Source organism: Phyllosticta capitalensis (genome assembly GCF_038381095.1).
Source record: "Phyllosticta capitalensis strain CBS 128856 chromosome Unknown BKA78scaffold_9, whole genome shotgun sequence".
NCBI classification, from domain to species: Eukaryota; Fungi; Ascomycota; class Dothideomycetes; order Botryosphaeriales; family Phyllostictaceae; genus Phyllosticta; species Phyllosticta capitalensis.
The window spans coordinates 1,211,148-1,227,527 of NW_027117447.1; the positions used below are offsets into that span (position 1 = coordinate 1,211,148).

The window sequence follows — 16,380 nt, forward strand, 5'->3', positions numbered from 1 at the left end:
GGATACCGCAGCGCGTGCCGGGAGACCGATTGCTGCCCTATGATGCTCGAGGCCAACAGAAGTTGGAAGTGCGGTTTGTAAATATGTTTGAGCCGGGCAGACAGACAGACTGTCTATCTGTTGTGTGCGAAGAGCAGCAGGGGAGCTGAGCAAGCATGCCCTCTGCGAGTGGTGGGTTCAAGTGGTCGGTCCAAAGGCAGCAGCTGTATCCCTTTTGACCGATGGGCAACCGGAGATGTGTTGGGATCACGGTGAGTCTGTGTAGTCGGAGAGTCCTCGACGGAGCGCTTGATGTTGGGACCTGAAGCTCCCCCTTTTCCTCCACTCGTCCTCACCACTTTCCTTTCGTCCTTCGCCCCACGGTAGGCGAGGAAAGAAATTCATCCTAGGCTCAGCTTCACGTCGTCGCACCTTCAGACGCAAGCGCTTGAATTCTCCCTGTGACTACCCATCAAGAGGAAATTTCTCTCTATGTTGAAGGCATCAAGCGCTTGAGAACTCCACGTTTCTACGTGTTTTTAGCTTGGCGATAGAATTTCTTGGATAGAAACTTCTTGCGTCGCCCGTGCAGCCTCATGGGCTCGTCTGTTCAAGATTCCGGCGAGCGCGAGAAGGTAACAGAATCATTTTGATTATAGTCAAGTACTGCTGCTGTCGACTAGGCGGAGGCATCTATAAGGAATGAAGAAGGAGAAGAAAGTCAAAGAAGAAGAAAGATTCAAAGGCATTGCCCACGCCTGTAAGCACTCCTGCCCCTCAATCCTACGGGCCACCAGTCTCCAATTCATCACATCATCACCTCATCACCTCATCACTCATTATCAACGGTCCCTGTCCCTCACAAGGGGGCGAGCACAGCCCGCCGATGGCCTATATCTTGACCTCGGCGGGGATGCTGATAGACAGGACATCGACGCCCTTCTCAATCTCCCCCTTGGACGGCATCTTGCCCCTGCGCATGAGCTCGGCGCACTGCGCCATGACCGGATCGCGACCCATACTCGCCATGGCGACGACCGTCTGCCCCTTGGTGTAGTAGGCCACAAACGACGCCTTGTCGGGCTCGCCCACGAGCACCACGTCGTCGTACCCGTTGACCGTGTTGCCCGCGTACCGCAGCTGCATGCCCAGCGCCGACCAGAAGATGGGGATGAAGGGCTTCGGCTTCGACGACCCCTTGCTGCGGATGCTGCCTGCGACACTGCGCCCGGCGTTTTGCGCCACGTTCCAGTGCTCGATGCGCACCGAGGCGCCCTCGCCGCCCGGCCCGTGATACGGGTACGTCGCGATGTCGCCAATGGCGTAGACGTCTGGCAGCGAGGGCACGGCAAACGACTCGTCCGTCTGGATGGAGCCGTCCTTGAGCAGCGAGAGCGCCTTGTTATTGCGGAGGAAGCCCGTCGCCGGCGCGACGCCGACGCCCTCGATGACCAGGTCGGCTGGCAGCACGGTGCCGTCTTGCAGATGTACGGCACCAATCTTGGACGCATCGGCGCTGCTAGGCGCGCCCTTGGCTACCGATGCTTCCATGTGGAACTTGACGCCGTTCTTCTCGAGCAGCCCGCGGAAGATGTTGCCGACTTGAGCGCCCATTACCCTCTCCATGGGGGCCTTTTCCATGCCGACGACCGTTACGTCATTCTTCTTTTGCGCCAGGCAGTTGGCGACCTCCATGCCGACGAAGGAGCTGCCAATGACGACAATCTTCTTGCCATTTTCGCCGACGGCGTCGAGAATCTGCTGCGCGTGCGAAACCTCGCGGAGCACAAAGACGTTCTTGAGGTCGCCCTTGAGGCCCTCGAGGGGCAGCCACCGCGGCGCTCCTCCAGTCGCAAGCACGAGCTTGGTGTAATCGTACGCCTTGCCCGACTTTGTTGACACCTTTCTTGCGTCAAAGTCGACGCCCGTGGCCTCGTCTTGGACAATGTCGATGGACGCATCCTTGTAAAAGCTCTCCTGCCTCCACGCAATCTTGGACACGTCGGCGAGCAGCGCCTTGGAAAGCTTTGTCCGGTCGAGCGGCCTGTAGCCCTCGCTGGAAATGACGGTAATGTGGCCGTCATATCCGCCGGCTCTCAGACCCTCAATGGCTCCAAGGGTGCCCGCACCGCTGCCATTCGACCTCCGTTAGCATTCGAAGGCCATGTTTGAGCCATCGGGACACATACCCGCCAATCACGAGCACCTTCTCGCTGCTCGTCGCCTTGCAGCTTATTCCCAGCGTCCTCCGATTGGCCTTGATCGTCTGCTCGTCGCCCTTGATGTAGACGCCGTCGCTCTTTTGGATAATCTCAAACTTGGCCAGAGGGTCCAGAGCCGGAGCGTCTTCGACATCTCCGGTTGCGACGCTGAAGCAGGCTGTCCTTTGCGTCAGCCGGTCACTGTTCTTTCCGAAACTAGCTCGTGGTGTCTGCTCGCCTACCTCCGTGCCAGGGGCACGTCAACCTCCCCTCGCCCGTGACGACGCCCTTGACCAACGGCGCGCCGTAGTGCGTGCAATTGGGGCTCGTGGCGTGCAGCTCGTCCTTGACCTTGACGAGCAGCACCTTGCCATTCTCAATGCCCTCTATCTCGGCCTCCTGCTTCTCGCCGTTCTTGAGATCGACCGACGAAAGGCCCTTGAGCTTGTATTCTTGTAGAGCCGCCATTCTGAAAGCGGACGAGGAGAAAGCGGCGTATGCGGGTGGTTTGCAAGCAGGTGTGCGAAGAGCAGAGCGTCTCAGGTGCGGGCGCAAAAGTGAAGTGATGAGAGCGGACAAGCGTAGGGCCGCGGCGGACATGAACACGTCGACAGAGGGTTGGGCAAGAGAGAGGTCAGGTCAGATCAGGACAGAGCAGAGACAGCCAATACTACGGACCGGGAAGAGCGGGGAGGCTGTCTGCAGCTGTCGGGTAGGTCGATGATGAGTGCTCCCAGGGCGGCATGCTGGGCGTCGGCCAATCAGCGCCTTTGTGATGACCTGATTCCGCTAGCTTGCGCCATGCGACGTCAGTCTTGCGCTAAGCTTGATCCCTGCAATCGATAAAGCTATCCAGAACCTCCCGACGACGACACAAATGTCCCGACGACGTTTCCCGTCGACGTGGGAGACTATCGAGCAACCTCCTATGTGACCACTGACTCCGCGCTAGACAAATATTCTCTTTTCTTTCGGTCTCCTTTCTTTTGAATTTGCTTCTGAGCGTTGCTTTCCCAATCAATGGGAATTTGCTAATCCGATTCCGCCTTGCCATGTCTCAAAACCATATCCCAAATCAAAGACCTTCAGAAACACAAAGACGCTCACGGCCAAGAAACGGTCATGTCTCTGCCGGAAGATGCTCCGCTAAACTACATCTCGTTCCAACATATTCAACATTCATCCCATAGCAGTGTTTCTGGTCGTTTTTCTCTCGTTCCAGGCTGCTCAACATGACACAGACCAGTGATGGTCACGGCCAAGGAACAGAATTGTCTCTGCCAGAGGTCTCTGGCAAATTGAAGCCACTTGTAAGGGGACTTAAAGCCCACGGAGTCATCGCCGTTTGGGGGACAAGCACCCGCAGAGCGCCATCTACCGTTGCTGCTCCACAACGCCCCAAAACCAAACACCAGCATGTCGTCAGAGCCAACAACGCCACTCCCCAAAAACAGTACGTCCTTTCCCTCATCTCCCTACCACCCTCCTCGCTCGCACCCGAGGGAACCAACAAACCCTCCGCCTCAAGCGGCAATGGACGAGCCCTCGACTGAAGCCGTCGCAGGCGAAGGCGGCGACGTCCTCCCCGACACCCACGAAGACGTGCTGCCGGGAAACCTGCCCGAACCCAAGGACGACCACGCCTGCGACCACCTCTGGGGGGCGGCGCTCCCGGAAGGGGTGCTGCTGCGGTCGACGTCGGGGACGGCGGTCGACCTGTCGGCGCTGCGCGGGCTCAGCGTCATCTTCTGCTACCCGCGGACGGGCAAGCCCAAAGACCCCATCCCGGCCGACTGGGACGCCATCCCCGGAGCGCGCGGCTGCACGCCGCAGGCCTGCAGCTTCAACCGCACGCGCTCCTCGCTGGCCGACGCCGGCGTCGCCCACATCTTCGGCCTCTCGACCCAGGACTCGGACTACCAGCGCAGCTGCAAGGACCGCCTGCAGCTCAAGTTCGACCTGCTGAGCGACGCCAACTTCGAGTTTTGCGAGAAGTTGAGACTGCCCATGTTTGAGTGGCGCGAGATGCGCCTCGTCAGGCGCATCACGCTGCTCGTCGAAAAGGGCAAGATTGTCTGGCTCGATTACCCCGTCTTCCCCGCCGACCAAAGCGCCGAGAAGGTGGTGGGCTTTTTGAAGAAGCAGCCCATCAACAACGCCGAGAAGGGTGTCGGCTGCGGCAATGCCGTGTGAGGTCGGTCAGGGGGGTTGAGCCGATCCCCAGCCCTGCGCTGTCATGTGCCCGGCTGAGAATATCATGATTGAGGATGCCGAGGAGCCATCACAATCACCGCGAGCGCCGTTGCCTCTTTCCAATGGCTGTCTGTACCATCTTCTGGGTCTCTTTCTTTCGAGTCTCCTTCAGTTCCCCCTGTTCGTCGATGCTGCTACGTGCTGCTGCGGATGTTTGTGCGCACGCGGATACCAACTGCAACACGGTGTGCGATCAATCGAGACGGAGTGTGATGATCGGTTTGGCTTACAAAGGGGCATATAGATTAAGGGTACAAAACAGAAAGAAAAAAAAAAAAACCGCCTTCTCTCTTTACAATGCTTTTACGTTCTGACCAGAATATGTCAGTTGGCGGCACAGGAGTGGTTGAATACTCCCGATATGCACCTAACTCGACTTGATTTGTTGAACGCACGCCCGTGTGCCCAAGGCTATGGAAATGAGTGGCCTCGCAACTAGGCTTCCGAGTCGGGGATGGACCAGTCAGTACTCTTCGGCGCGGCGTCTCGCCACCTCTTCAGCAGATTCTTGGGTTGATAATGGAGGATGGTCCCGTTGCGGAAGGTCGTCTCGTTCCCGACGGCCTAGTGACTTTATGGGACCGCGGTATAGGGATCGTTGTCGAGGCCTTTGGTAGGCAGCAGCAGCCTTCTTGCGCTTGTGTCGTCCCTGTGTGGTCGACTCCATGTTCTTGCGCTCCTGGACGACGGTATCATTGCGACGCTCGGGCTCCTGGGTCACAGACTCGACGACGCGCCTGAACTCGTCGAGTTTGGGGTTGTAATTCTGGTCGCCTTCAGCAGTAACCTCTTGCGCAAAATTCAGCTCAGCCTCCCAGATTGCGGCGATGCGATCGCACCACGGCGGGTACTCTTTGTTGAGAAAGCGGCGGAGAAACGCCCTCCAAAAGCCCTCGCTCGTCCAGATGCCTCCCCTATCCACGGCAGCGAAGATGCGCTCCCAAGCGCGCTCTTTAAGGTCACAGTTAGTCTTGGATTCATGACGACCGAAACCATAGCAACAAGCAACGACGGCCATTCGGGAATCCCTGCGATGAGGGCGGTCGATGTTGAGCTCGAAGGGCAGCTCGATGGGCAGGCCATGCGCCCGAGTCTTGTCGAAGATGATGTCGATGACGTGCGCGTCCCTAAAGTAGCGCGGGTCCTTAAATTTCGATTTGATCCTCTCATTGTAAGCCTTCCTCTTCTCATCGGCAGCCTTCCACCTCTTCTCGGCTTCGCGCTCTTTCTCTATCATCTCGGCACTGGGAGCGCTCGGGGTCTCAAACGAGCAGAAGTCGCGATCGCAGCACGGCGGATACTCCTCCCTGGTGTGGAAGCGTTGAATAAAGGCTCTCCAAATGGGCTCGCTCTTCCATATGCCGCCGCCATTCACGGCCTTCTCAATCCACTCCCAGGCGCGGTCTTTGGAGTCACAGGGGCTGCAGTTACCGCAGCATTTGTTGACAGCCTCTCCAGCGCGGGCATAAGTGGTGTACCGATTACATCCGTACTCGAGTTGGAGATCCCAGGAGAGCTCGGTGGGCTGGCCATGGTCCCGAGTCGCGTTCCAGATGATTTCGATGATGTGCGCGTCCCTTGTGTAACGTGGGTCGAGGTCCATTTCCTGGTTTCTTGATTGGAGCATTCGGGTGGATCTCTCGTCGGCGTGCCGAGCCGGGCGCTTAAATTTTCGACGACTTTTGATGCGCACCTTGTCGGTCGAGTCTACTGTTTGATGTTTCTCTTGGTTGTGTGGCTCAGAATGCTGAAGCGTCTTGGTCCGAAGCTCAAGGTCTTGTAGAACACAAGTGGCTGCTAAGGCGGAGTGTCTTCGATCGGTGGAAAGAGTTAGCCGGGGATTGATTTGATAGATAGTGGTGTTTTTGAAGAGTGTGATCCAATCGTTCGGTTGATTGAATTGGAGGGTTGAGACTTGAGAGGAAATATATATGGGGTACGTGCATGACTAAGCCAACCAACCTCCTGGTCGAGCTCTTGCAGAAAGGAAAACGGACTTTTGTCGACTAGTCGAACATCTATGCTACATCCAACTTGATTTTTGGCCAAGTCCACCTACGTACGTAAGTTCCTGGAGCATTCAAGCTCACGCGCAAGGTCTTTCGCCTTACTCCATACCATCGACCCACGCCCGTCCCACTTCCTCCGCGATGGCCTTGCGCAAGAAACCACACAAATCTGAGCCCACAACGCCCTTCCTGACACCCTTGCGCCAATCCCAGCCCTTCTTGCCATCCGCGCCGGCGACCAGCACACCGCTGCCCTCGGTGCTCGGGAGCAGGGAGCCACTGCCGCCGAGGAGGCTGTACGAGCTGCCGGTAAGATTGCTGATGCTCTTCTTGAGCGCTCGTGGCGGGCTCGTGTTGAGCGCCGCAGCTCCTCCCTGGTTCTGGCCTTGGGCGAGGGCAGCCTGTAGGTGCTCCTCGCACTGTGCATAGACCAGCGATGGTGCGGTCTGCAGGTCTTCGACGGCGCCGAGGAGTGTCGTCAAGTCATCGAGGGAAAGAAGCCTCGTCGGTCGTTGGTTGACAAAGGGGAGTGCTTCGCCAAAGAGAGTCAGGAGGCCGTCCATTTGGACCGCAGGGTCGACGTCGGGGTCATACAGGCCGCCGCGGATCGAGTCGGCGGCACTGGCGATGACAGCAATGAGGGCTTCGGCTGCGAGGCGCTTACGCTGCAGCGGGCGGAGCGAAGAGCCTTCTTCGTCGCGCAAGTCGTAGAAGCGGCGGAGGGTGGCGTAGCCGCTGAGGTGTTTCGAAAGTAGCTGAGCAGCCTCGAGGTCGGACCGGGAAAGTTGTGAGAGAGTTTGTTTGGGGTTCGTGATCAGCGCTTTGAGACGCTCGTCCAAGTCGGCCTGGCGGGGGTAGGCGCTTGAGTGTATGAGACAGAGCGAAATGAGGAGGTCGAGGACGTCTCGGATCTTCTTGGAGTTGTGGGCGCGAGCGTAGTAAAAGAGGGCCGCGCCATAGTTGTACGAATTTTCCGCCAGAGAAGTGGCGTATCTCTACTCAGAGTTAGCGATATACTCGCAGTACAAATGAAATACTGACCTCTGCAATCATGTTCGCATGATCAATCAGTCCGAGATTTGTGCAGACACTCAATATCTTGTCCACTCTCTCGGATGAGCTCAACGGAAGTCGGTTCAGCAGCTCGCTAATCTTGTCCTTTGCAGATTCGGCATGATCCAACCGACCCAAGACCTGAATGGCCAATTCCCAGCCCTCGGAGTTGTCCACACCAGTCTTGTTGAATAGCAAGTCCGCATACTGCTGGAGAATCTCGTCTTTCTTCGGTCCCTGGGTCTCACCCACGCCGAAGCTGAGAACCATCAAGTCACTTTGGTTAAAATTCCTCAAGAGGTTCCTCGACGCGGGAGTGTCTCCGAGCCATCCACCAGCACTTGCGACCTCGACAATGGCTGCAGTCAAGGTGAGCGACCAGCCGCGGGTGAGGCTCAAAAGACCCTCCATGTTCTCTTCCATTACACACGCCAAAGCGATCTCGACGGGGTTGTTGCTGTTTATTGTCAGACCGGGATCATCTTCAGCCATGACTCTTGCCAACGAAAGCTCCATCCTCTTTTGATATGCCTTGGCCGGAGTAATGTCGACGGTCCTGGTCTGCTGGGGCCGCCTCGTAGATCGCCGGCTGGCACCCAGCAGACTTGCTTGGAGCACTTCTTCCTCTTCCTCGCCATCCCACCAAGCAGTGAGACAGACAACGGCTTCCAGCCAGTCAAACGCAGCGCCAAGAATCTCATCGGGATTGCCCAAGAGGAGATTGTAAAGGAGCTGGAGGTTTTCGTAGATGGTATAGGGGACCCGGCTCTCTGCTCGGCGGCTTGCTGTGCTAAAGCTAAACCTGCCATCGTCCACCGGAGTGTGGATTGCACCTTCTCCCTCTGCGAATTGCCTGAGGTCATTGATCGCGCTGTCTACCGCCATGCGGTACATAGACCACTCTTTGCCCTTGATGTCCCAGTCTTCACTGTGGTAAGCCGGGCATGCCTCCAAAACTTCAATGGCTTGGTGCACTGCGTCTTGGACAATAAGCAGCTCGGAACCCCGGTATCCTGGACTGTTGAAACCGTCTTCAACGGCGCTTTCGGCGACGCTAAAGTTGGCCTTTCGGAGGATGGTGATGGCATCACCAAAGTTGCCACGCATCACGGACGAAAAGATGACATCCCAAAACGCGCCGTCGGCAGAGTAATTACCACCGAGCTCTATGAGCCTCTCGAACTCGGCACCGCTGGGATCATGACGGTTCTGGAGCCAATCCAAGAGAACTTTGGGAATTGGTGTTTGGCTGTGAACCTTGGGTTTCGAAAAGGAGGCGCTGAACGCAGAAACCTGGCCACGGCGGGACAATGAAAAGTTGTTCTTGTCGGAATCGAAGGGGGGAGGGTGGTGGATTGGCAGCAAAAGACTCGTCACAAAGTCTGCCTTGACAAGGGGCGACTCGTCGTCCTCGGGTCCAATGACGTCAGGGAGGGGGTTGTGAGGGTGGTTCCAAATGTTGCAGAGGTCTCTGCAAGCTATGGAGAGGGCTTGCTCGGAGGCGTCCGACTCGCCGAGCCTGTTTAGAATGCGTTCCGTCTCCAGAATCAAGTCGTCAGGTTCCTGCAAGGACGAGATGGTCCGAGCGCTTGTAGCTAAGCCCTTTGCAATGCGGCCAATGTCATATGTTTTGCTTGGAGCTCCAAGTTGGGTAAAGGCAGGTGGGCGCTCGAGTTCATGCATTGTGGATGCCCTGGATCGGGTCGTTGGTGAAGCTCGCACAGATCCGTTGGTGTTGAATTTTGTTGGTGAAGCGGGCCGGCTCGACTTGCGAGATGGAGCCTTGCCGGCGAACGGATCTTCTTCCATGGCCGCGTCTTCATCCTCTTCCATGACGGCATCCTCATATTCCTCCCTCACACCGGGGGCACTGAACCCTTGGTCGAAGTAGTGGCTCCTAGGTGGATCGCCCTCGTCCATTTTGTTGTAGCCAAGGCCATATTCTCTATTTACCGGTGGGTCCATGTCGTCGGCTCTGCGCACTGGCTCGTCGTCAAAAGGACCGTAGTTGTAATGGCCGTCGTCGGTCTGATCGTCGTCATAAGGGTGGCGCGGCGGGCTACTGGTGGGTGCAGAGTAAAAGCTGCGCGCTGACTGGGAACGCGTAGGAATTTGGCTTCTGCCTCTGCCTCGACCGGTGGGGTGCGAGGAGAGGGTGCGGTTCTTTTGAGATGGGCTGGGACTTGGCCTGCCGAAAGGATATTGTGGGGAAGGCGTGTTGCGCGCCGGGGTGCGACGGTTGTGGGAGGTGCCGAAGAGAGATCTCGAGGTGGGCGGCGGACCGGTCGGAGTGGTGGAGCGCGAGGTTCTGTTTGTGCCGGGAGGCCTGCCAGCTGGAGTAGTAGAGGCCATGCTTGATCGACGCGTCGAGTACGAGTAGGGTATGAAGGGTGTGGATGGCACAACTTCAGCGCGAAGGCTGTTTTCGCGATTGTTGTCGCGATGGCCGTACATTCGCGACAGGGCCGAGGGTGGTTGGTATTTGATGCGAGTAGGTGAGGGACGGCGACGATGGCGGTGATTTAGACAATTGCAGCGGCGCTTGGGGTCGTTGTCAGGCGCGTCGCAGTCCTCGTCATGGCAGTACGACACGGTCGAGGTCGAGTCGGTGGATCCGGCCGCCTTGTGGTGGTGATGGTGGTGGTGTGGTTGTTGGTCATTGTGAAAATCAGGCGGGTCGTCATTCAGGTTGTGGACGTTAAAATGGGACGACTCCATTGGGCAGACGTGGCTGTCTCTAGGCGACTGTCTTTGGATGCTGTCGTTGGCGTTGCGAAACGGTCAATTGAGGCTCTCCAGGAACTGCCGCCGATCTCACGTGCACGCGCTGCCTTTTCCTGACAGTACCAGACTTCTTCCAGCTACTCTAACATCGTCACTGACTCGCTCTCTGCGGCCTCTTTTGCGGCGTCCACTGCTGCAGCTGCATCACCACAGCTCTCCCACCGGCGTGTAATGTACTGAGCGCTTGGCTGCCAGCAAATGATGGATTCCTTGCTTCACCTGCCTAACCGAACACACGCTTCCCTGGGCTGTCTCAAACAAAGCACTGCACAACACCGCATCGCCCATCAATATCGTTCCTGATCTCTGTCCTCCCAACAGTTTTCCCATCGACAAGTCCGAGGCCGACGCGAGATGATTCGAGACGATGCCGCTTCACTCCAATGCGCGCGCGCTGCCGACGGCATACCAAGCGCCAAGGTCGCCTCCAGCCATTCACGGCTCTTGTTGAGCATTAATTCATGTAGACGATCCTGGAACACGCTCCCAATAGGCTGAAGATTTTCAAAACGCGTCACGACTGGAGCAGCTTTGAGCGCGTTTTCGCCGGATGCCAGCTATCCGGATCATGCTATGGCGGGGGCGGGCCACCCGTCACCAACTCAACGCCTGCCAGCAGCATCCTCCATTCCAACTAATCAGATCAATAGCTTTGCGTCCATCAAGGTGTCCTGGTGACATCTGATAAGCTCGCCCTGCCTTCCCCGCTACCGAACCATCTGCGTCTGAATCAACAGCTTAATTCAACCACCAAGCCTTCAAAATGCCTTTTGTGTCTGGAACTTGGACTCGTCTACTCGAGGTCGATGCTCTCCGCCGCTCTTCGCAAGCCATAGCTGCCTTGGGTGACAAGCTTGCCGTCTTTGGAGGAGAGATTCAGCCTAGACAGCCTGTTGACAATCATGTCCATCTTATTCCTGTTGGTAAGTACGCACCAGTAAAAATCAATCTACACACCTTAATTCCATTTTTAGGCAAAGCTGCCATCTCCAGCTTCAAGCCGGATGGCATCTCGCCATCCGCCCGCGTTGGCACCGCAGCCATTTCTTTGAAAGAAAAATTATATCTCTTCTCGGGTCGCGGCGGCGAAGCAATGGCCCCGATTGAAGAGAATGGCGCCTTGTGGTCCTTCGACACTACATCGTCCAAGTGGTCACTAGTCACGCCGGCCGACTCTGAAGCGCCCTTTCCCCCGGCGCGCAGCTACCACGCCCTTGGTTCCGATGGACATGGCAGCATCTTCCTCCACGCAGGTTGCCCGGAGAAAGGGCGACTGTCAGACTTGTGGTCCTTCACGCTGTCCACACGATCGTGGAAGAAGCTGGCCGACGCGCCTGATCCACCGCGCGGTGGAACTTCCATCGCCTTCACGAATGGGAAATTGTACAGAATGAACGGCTTTGATGGCACGACCGAGCAAGGCGGCTGCGTCGATGTATACGATCCACGCGAGAACTCCTGGTCTTCGATCGAATTCCCTCCAGATGGCAAGAATGGCCCAGAGCCGCGAAGCGTCGCCGCCCTGCTGGCCGTCCACGTCTCGCAAAAGCCATCGTTGATTACCCTTTTCGGCGAAAGAGATCCCAGCTCCCTGGGTCACATGGGTGCTGGGAAGATGCTCGACGACGCGTGGCTGTTTGACCTGGATTCGTCAAAATGGTCCAAGGTGCAGACTTTCGGGGCAGAGAAGAATGCCTCGGGGTCGTGCAACCCGCAAGCACGGGGCTGGTTCTCTGCGACGACACAGGACGTAGAGCGACCCTCGACCATTTTCGTCCACGGTGGTCTAGGGGAGAACAATGAACGGCTTGGCGACCTATGGCAGCTGGATCTTGGTCCCTGAATCAGCTCAAAAGGAATTAAGGTTTTGTTCGCGGCAGCGCTGTCCACTTTATGCTTTTCAATAGGGTAGGTGTGTCGTTTTGATTGGACGGTTTTGGCAGCTACCACAGAGTCCGCCGCTATGCCAAGGACAAGGGCAAGGCTGTCCCCGGAACTCTACCACGGTTGCTTGCGGAAATCACCAAGGTGACACCCTTCAAAAGTCGCAACGGCCCCGACGTGTTCATACAATGGCTTTGTAGAATAAGAACAAATGTTCTCTCCCCTTTCGCGATTTGCTCTCTCGTCGTGACGAACTCTTCGCCATGCTCTCACCAATATCCATTTGCTCCTTTGGGATCTTTGTCAACACCGCACTCTCGACATTTCACTTTCCGCAAGAAATACACCCAGGCCATGGAGGACCACCACCATCGCAACCAGTCGAACCACCCCTCTCGAGCCAAAATCTCGACTCTTCCTCCTTCGCAAAGCCCCAACAAGGCTCCGGGCCGCAACGGCTGTTCAACGACAGGCCGCCACACCAAGGCGCCGCCGCCGTGATATATCCCGCCGACGCACCCAGCCCGTCATCACCGGAACACGACATAAACGAAAGCCACAGCAGCCTGTCCGCCCTCTGCCGCGACTCCGACTCCTCCCTCTCCACCATCATCCTCGGCTCCATTACCTCCTTCAACCCCTCCAACGGCTTCCCCATCGCCGACTTCAGCGCCGCCGGCTGCACGCGCGCGCGGCATCCACGCGATCCCTGGGCGCCCGGCCTTGCGAAATGTCCAGAGCTCGGCGACGAGGTACGGCGATGCCAAGAGCTGGGGAGGAAGGTCGTCCTGAGGATTGGCAGCGGAGGAGGCGCAGGCGGAGGCAAGCACGGCGAGGTGGAAGGGCCGATTGATGGCACCACCACCACCTCGACCATCACGGCTCTCCCCACGGAGGAGGAAGAACAGTTGGCGTCGGCGTTGTGGTTCAGGGACGCGCCGGACGCCAGGCGTGCTGCCGTCAACCTGTGGAAGTTGTTTGGCCAGGGCGACACGCACGGCCCGACTGGCGCGGATAGCATGCGGCCACTGGGCGAGGGCGTCGTTGTCGATGGGTTCGATTTGGGTGAGTTGCTTTCTCCTTTTGGTGGTTCAGGGTCTGTCACTTGGAGTTCCCGAGGCTTGCCAGGGGTTGGGGGAGACTGGCGGACATATCTGTCTGTCCACCTATCCCAACTCTTTTGGCTCTGTCATCTTCCGCATTCGTATCCAGTGCTCCGTTTACATCTCTTTTTCGCGTGCAAATGCTTACTGCTCTCCGCTGACCCCTTCTAGCCCCATCCCCTTCCGACTCGCGAGACTCCTATTTCGGAACTTTTGCTTCGACTCTCCACGACCTGGCGCACAAGCGCACAAATCGCACGCCATGCCACATCTCGACGACGCCGGCGTGTCTGCCGTCAACACTCTTCTCCAATCTAGACCGGCTGGACGAAGTTCGCGAGGCCGTCGACGTCGTGTACACGCCGGCTACAATGAATGGGCAGCAGAATTGCAAAAGTCGCGAACAGCTCACTGTTCAGCAAGACTCGAGCGAGGCGGCATGGCGTGCTGCGACGGAGAAGTGGCGGGGAGGAGAAAGCGCGGACGGTAGTAAACAGGCAGAGAAAGAGGAGGACCGAGACGAGGGCAAAGACGAGTTAAAAGTTTGAATGAGTTTGAGAGATGAAAGCGTCACTAATTGAATTGCGGGCGAAAACCGAAAGTGGTGGAATGCATGGCACGGCGTGGCGTGGCGCGGCATCCATGGCTTCTTTGGAAAGCGCTTCGTTTTGTCTGCTGTTTGGTGTTTGCAGGCTTTTGGGGTCTCTGTTTGGCGTCGGAGCGGCCGATTGGAGGGTCGCTTTGGATGGAATCAGGTGTATTTATCAGGTCATTGGTAGAGTTTAGTCTTATGCGGAGGGTCGAGTGTATCGTAAGTGTTCAGAACGACCCCTTGGCTTGGTGGTGACATCTCTGGCTGACAGGATCTGAATCTCGAAGGGCTATTCCATTGGGCTCTACTCCGCGATCTAAGAAGTGACAAGGAGCTTGCGTTGAGTGAGGAACCATCACCGTATGATGCTGCGACCCGTCACTGTCCAAACCTGATTTTGTCAAGTTTATAATGACCGCGACTACCTGGTGCCACTGCAATTGAGCCAGCTCTCCTCGACAACAGGAGCACAAGTTTACAGGACAGACGAGCGGAAAGCACCAAGTCAGCGGTACTTGCCTTCATTTTCTCCCCGACGCTCTTCGTCCATCAGCTTGTCGCTCCAGAACAACGCAGAGGCCGCGCTGTATTTATACTTTACATTCAAGGCAGCGGCCGAGCACGAAGACTCCTCGAGCGCGTCACATGGCTGGATAGGAGATTATTGCCTGTGAGAGCGTCACCTGCCTGTGACCCCTGAATGACAGAGCTAGTATCAGTGCGCCAGGCAGACGCACCACATGCTCAGTCTCTATTGGTCGAGCGAAGGCGCCCAGGGAAAGAGGGCAGGAGGCTGTGGTATATAAATCACTCTCTTCCCTCTGCCGTGCTTTGGTCTGTCAGAGTTCGAGGAGGCTTCCAGTTGAACTGCGAGTGGAGTCATAGACTGTGGTACAGCACACCGGTCATTTTTTCACTGTCTGTGCCGGTTTTCCGCCAACAAGAACCCCTGCCCAGCAGCCAACTTGCCTCATCTGCTTCACAAAACGGGCGAAATTCAGCATTGTCATTCAACGATGCGTGTCCTCCCCATGAGATTTTCGTATCGAGATCTCCGCGGATTGTTCCGCATTTCCAAACAGTTACCTTGAAAGCTTTTTCTCAATCACTTCTTCTTCAACAACCGAGGAGTGATCATGTGCCTTTCACCAGCCTTGACCGCAAATGCGACAACATCAGCTTTGAATCAGTTTATTGGTCACAAGGGCCTCGGTAGTGGTATAAAAACCTCACTATCCTTCGCTCTGGATCGACGACGCCGACGATGTGACTCCACTTCGAGAGCTTGAGACAATGACCGATGAGGAACTGGACTTTTTCTCGGTTCACAAATCTTTGATCATCGTTGACATTTCTTGTTTCCTTCTTTGAGGTCAACACTTTCCATTTCCATGTCCCGCTCGTTCCAGCAACTCCTTTCCCGCGCTGCGAAATCTCCAGCTTTCACTCACAAAGTTTTGGCCATTTTGATGTGCTGATGATCTTCTTCAATACGGGACTATTCCGTCTCTGCCATTTCTCGTTTGCTTCTCTCCTCTGTGGGTTTGGAGGGGGATCGACGACAGAACACACAATTCTGGTCAATGAGTGCTCCCTGAAAGCGAGAGAGTAATTGGATTTTTCACCCTCAGCAATTGGGAAGCCTGTCCTGGCGCAACATCTTGGATGAAGAGGAAGACAGTCGTCGGAGCCAGGAGAGTGGTAGCTTTTGTACTGTAGCAGCCCGCTAGTCTAGCCGCTCGTGCCTCTGACTGGACGTGAGCAGCCGCATGACTATGTCATGAGATCCGACTGAGTTCCTGGCAAAATCAAGGGCTACAAAAGCCACTGTGTGCTCTGTTGTTTACCCAGCCTGCTTTTCGAGAGTCGAACTGCAGTTGCGGGCTTGACGTCCATGAGGGTGCTGCATTATTGCAGCTACGGCTAGCTTTCTGCAGCTCTGAATTTCTGGTGTTATCTAAAAGAGACGAGAGGCCAGTGAGTGAAAAAAACAAAAAAGGCAAAATCGAAGACGCGACCGGGAGATGAACCCAGGTCTATATGGAAATGATACTAATGTCTGATAGTTACTTCAGAGATTGTGGATGTAAGTTTCCAACCCGGCCACTCGAGGCTACCGCTGACTTCTTGGAAGGGATCTCGCAAACGCGAAATATAAAGTTCAATTTGTGTCGATAGGTTGTTGGATTGACATTTTTTGCGGACTTCTACTCATTTCAACATTTTGGCTGTCATAGGATGTCGATGAGCCGCATCGTGGGTTTCTTTTGTGGGGAATCAACACCATCGAAGACTACTCTACTCCTCCATGTTGCTATCTTTGATTCCACCAACGGACCTTACAGTAAGACTCTTCAAGTAGGTGAGCGCAAAAAAGACAGAAAGAGTGAACATGATTGATGGCGTGACCATCAGGAACCTTTGATTGCCTCTCCATCAAGTTCTGCCTGGAGGTACAAAGTTGGAAGAGAATCAAAAGCAGTGTGCTGTTTAAATACCCCTGAAGCCCCCATTGACCTGTC

The 16,380-nt window shown here is 56.1% G+C and overlaps 6 protein-coding genes across 6 annotated transcripts; 3 read left to right on the forward strand and 3 right to left on the reverse strand.

Annotated features, from left to right (window-relative positions):
* Nucleotides 1-870: 870 nt before the first annotated feature.
* BKA78DRAFT_255564 (uncharacterized protein) lies at nucleotides 871-2,648 on the reverse strand (the record flags this gene model as incomplete). Its single annotated transcript, XM_066885005.1, has 3 exons — nucleotides 871-2,110; nucleotides 2,169-2,358; nucleotides 2,423-2,648. The coding sequence occupies 3 exons, from the start codon at nucleotides 2,646-2,648 to the stop codon at nucleotides 871-873; spliced, it is 1,656 nt and encodes a 551-aa protein (XP_066741298.1).
* Nucleotides 2,649-3,713: 1,065 nt separating this feature from the next.
* BKA78DRAFT_255260 (uncharacterized protein) lies at nucleotides 3,714-4,373 on the forward strand (the record flags this gene model as incomplete). The annotated part of the gene is made up of 1 exon (XM_066884980.1): nucleotides 3,714-4,373. One exon carries the CDS (start codon nucleotides 3,714-3,716, stop codon nucleotides 4,371-4,373), a length of 660 nt encoding a protein of 219 aa, XP_066741299.1.
* Nucleotides 4,374-4,698: 325 nt separating this feature from the next.
* Nucleotides 4,699-6,300, reverse strand: BKA78DRAFT_188543 (uncharacterized protein). Its single transcript, XM_066883535.1, has one exon. The coding sequence runs from the start codon at nucleotides 6,058-6,060 to the stop codon at nucleotides 4,897-4,899; it is 1,164 nt and encodes a 387-aa protein (XP_066741300.1). The 5' UTR covers nucleotides 6,061-6,300; the 3' UTR covers nucleotides 4,699-4,896.
* Nucleotides 6,301-6,540: 240 nt separating this feature from the next.
* BKA78DRAFT_255323 (Nup85 nucleoporin-domain-containing protein) lies at nucleotides 6,541-9,178 on the reverse strand (the record flags this gene model as incomplete). Its single annotated transcript, XM_066884988.1, has 2 exons — nucleotides 6,541-7,437; nucleotides 7,484-9,178. The coding sequence occupies 2 exons, from the start codon at nucleotides 9,176-9,178 to the stop codon at nucleotides 6,541-6,543; spliced, it is 2,592 nt and encodes an 863-aa protein (XP_066741301.1).
* A 1,864-nt stretch (nucleotides 9,179-11,042) lies between these two features.
* Nucleotides 11,043-12,122, forward strand: BKA78DRAFT_255990 (uncharacterized protein; the record flags this gene model as incomplete). The annotated part of the gene is made up of 2 exons (XM_066885045.1): nucleotides 11,043-11,202; nucleotides 11,254-12,122. The coding sequence occupies 2 exons, from the start codon at nucleotides 11,043-11,045 to the stop codon at nucleotides 12,120-12,122; spliced, it is 1,029 nt and encodes a 342-aa protein (XP_066741302.1).
* Nucleotides 12,123-12,426: 304 nt separating this feature from the next.
* On the forward strand, nucleotides 12,427-13,814 carry BKA78DRAFT_298374 (uncharacterized protein; the record flags this gene model as incomplete). Its single annotated transcript, XM_066886903.1, has 2 exons — nucleotides 12,427-13,228; nucleotides 13,438-13,814. The coding sequence occupies 2 exons, from the start codon at nucleotides 12,427-12,429 to the stop codon at nucleotides 13,812-13,814; spliced, it is 1,179 nt and encodes a 392-aa protein (XP_066741303.1).
* Between the last annotated feature and the right edge of the window lie 2,566 nt (nucleotides 13,815-16,380).

Bases quoted from the DNA above. Each gene is read 5' to 3' on its own strand.
- BKA78DRAFT_188543 (XM_066883535.1), bottom strand. From the start codon at position 6,060: ATGCTCCAATCAAGAAACCAGGAAATGGACCTCGACCCACGTTACACA.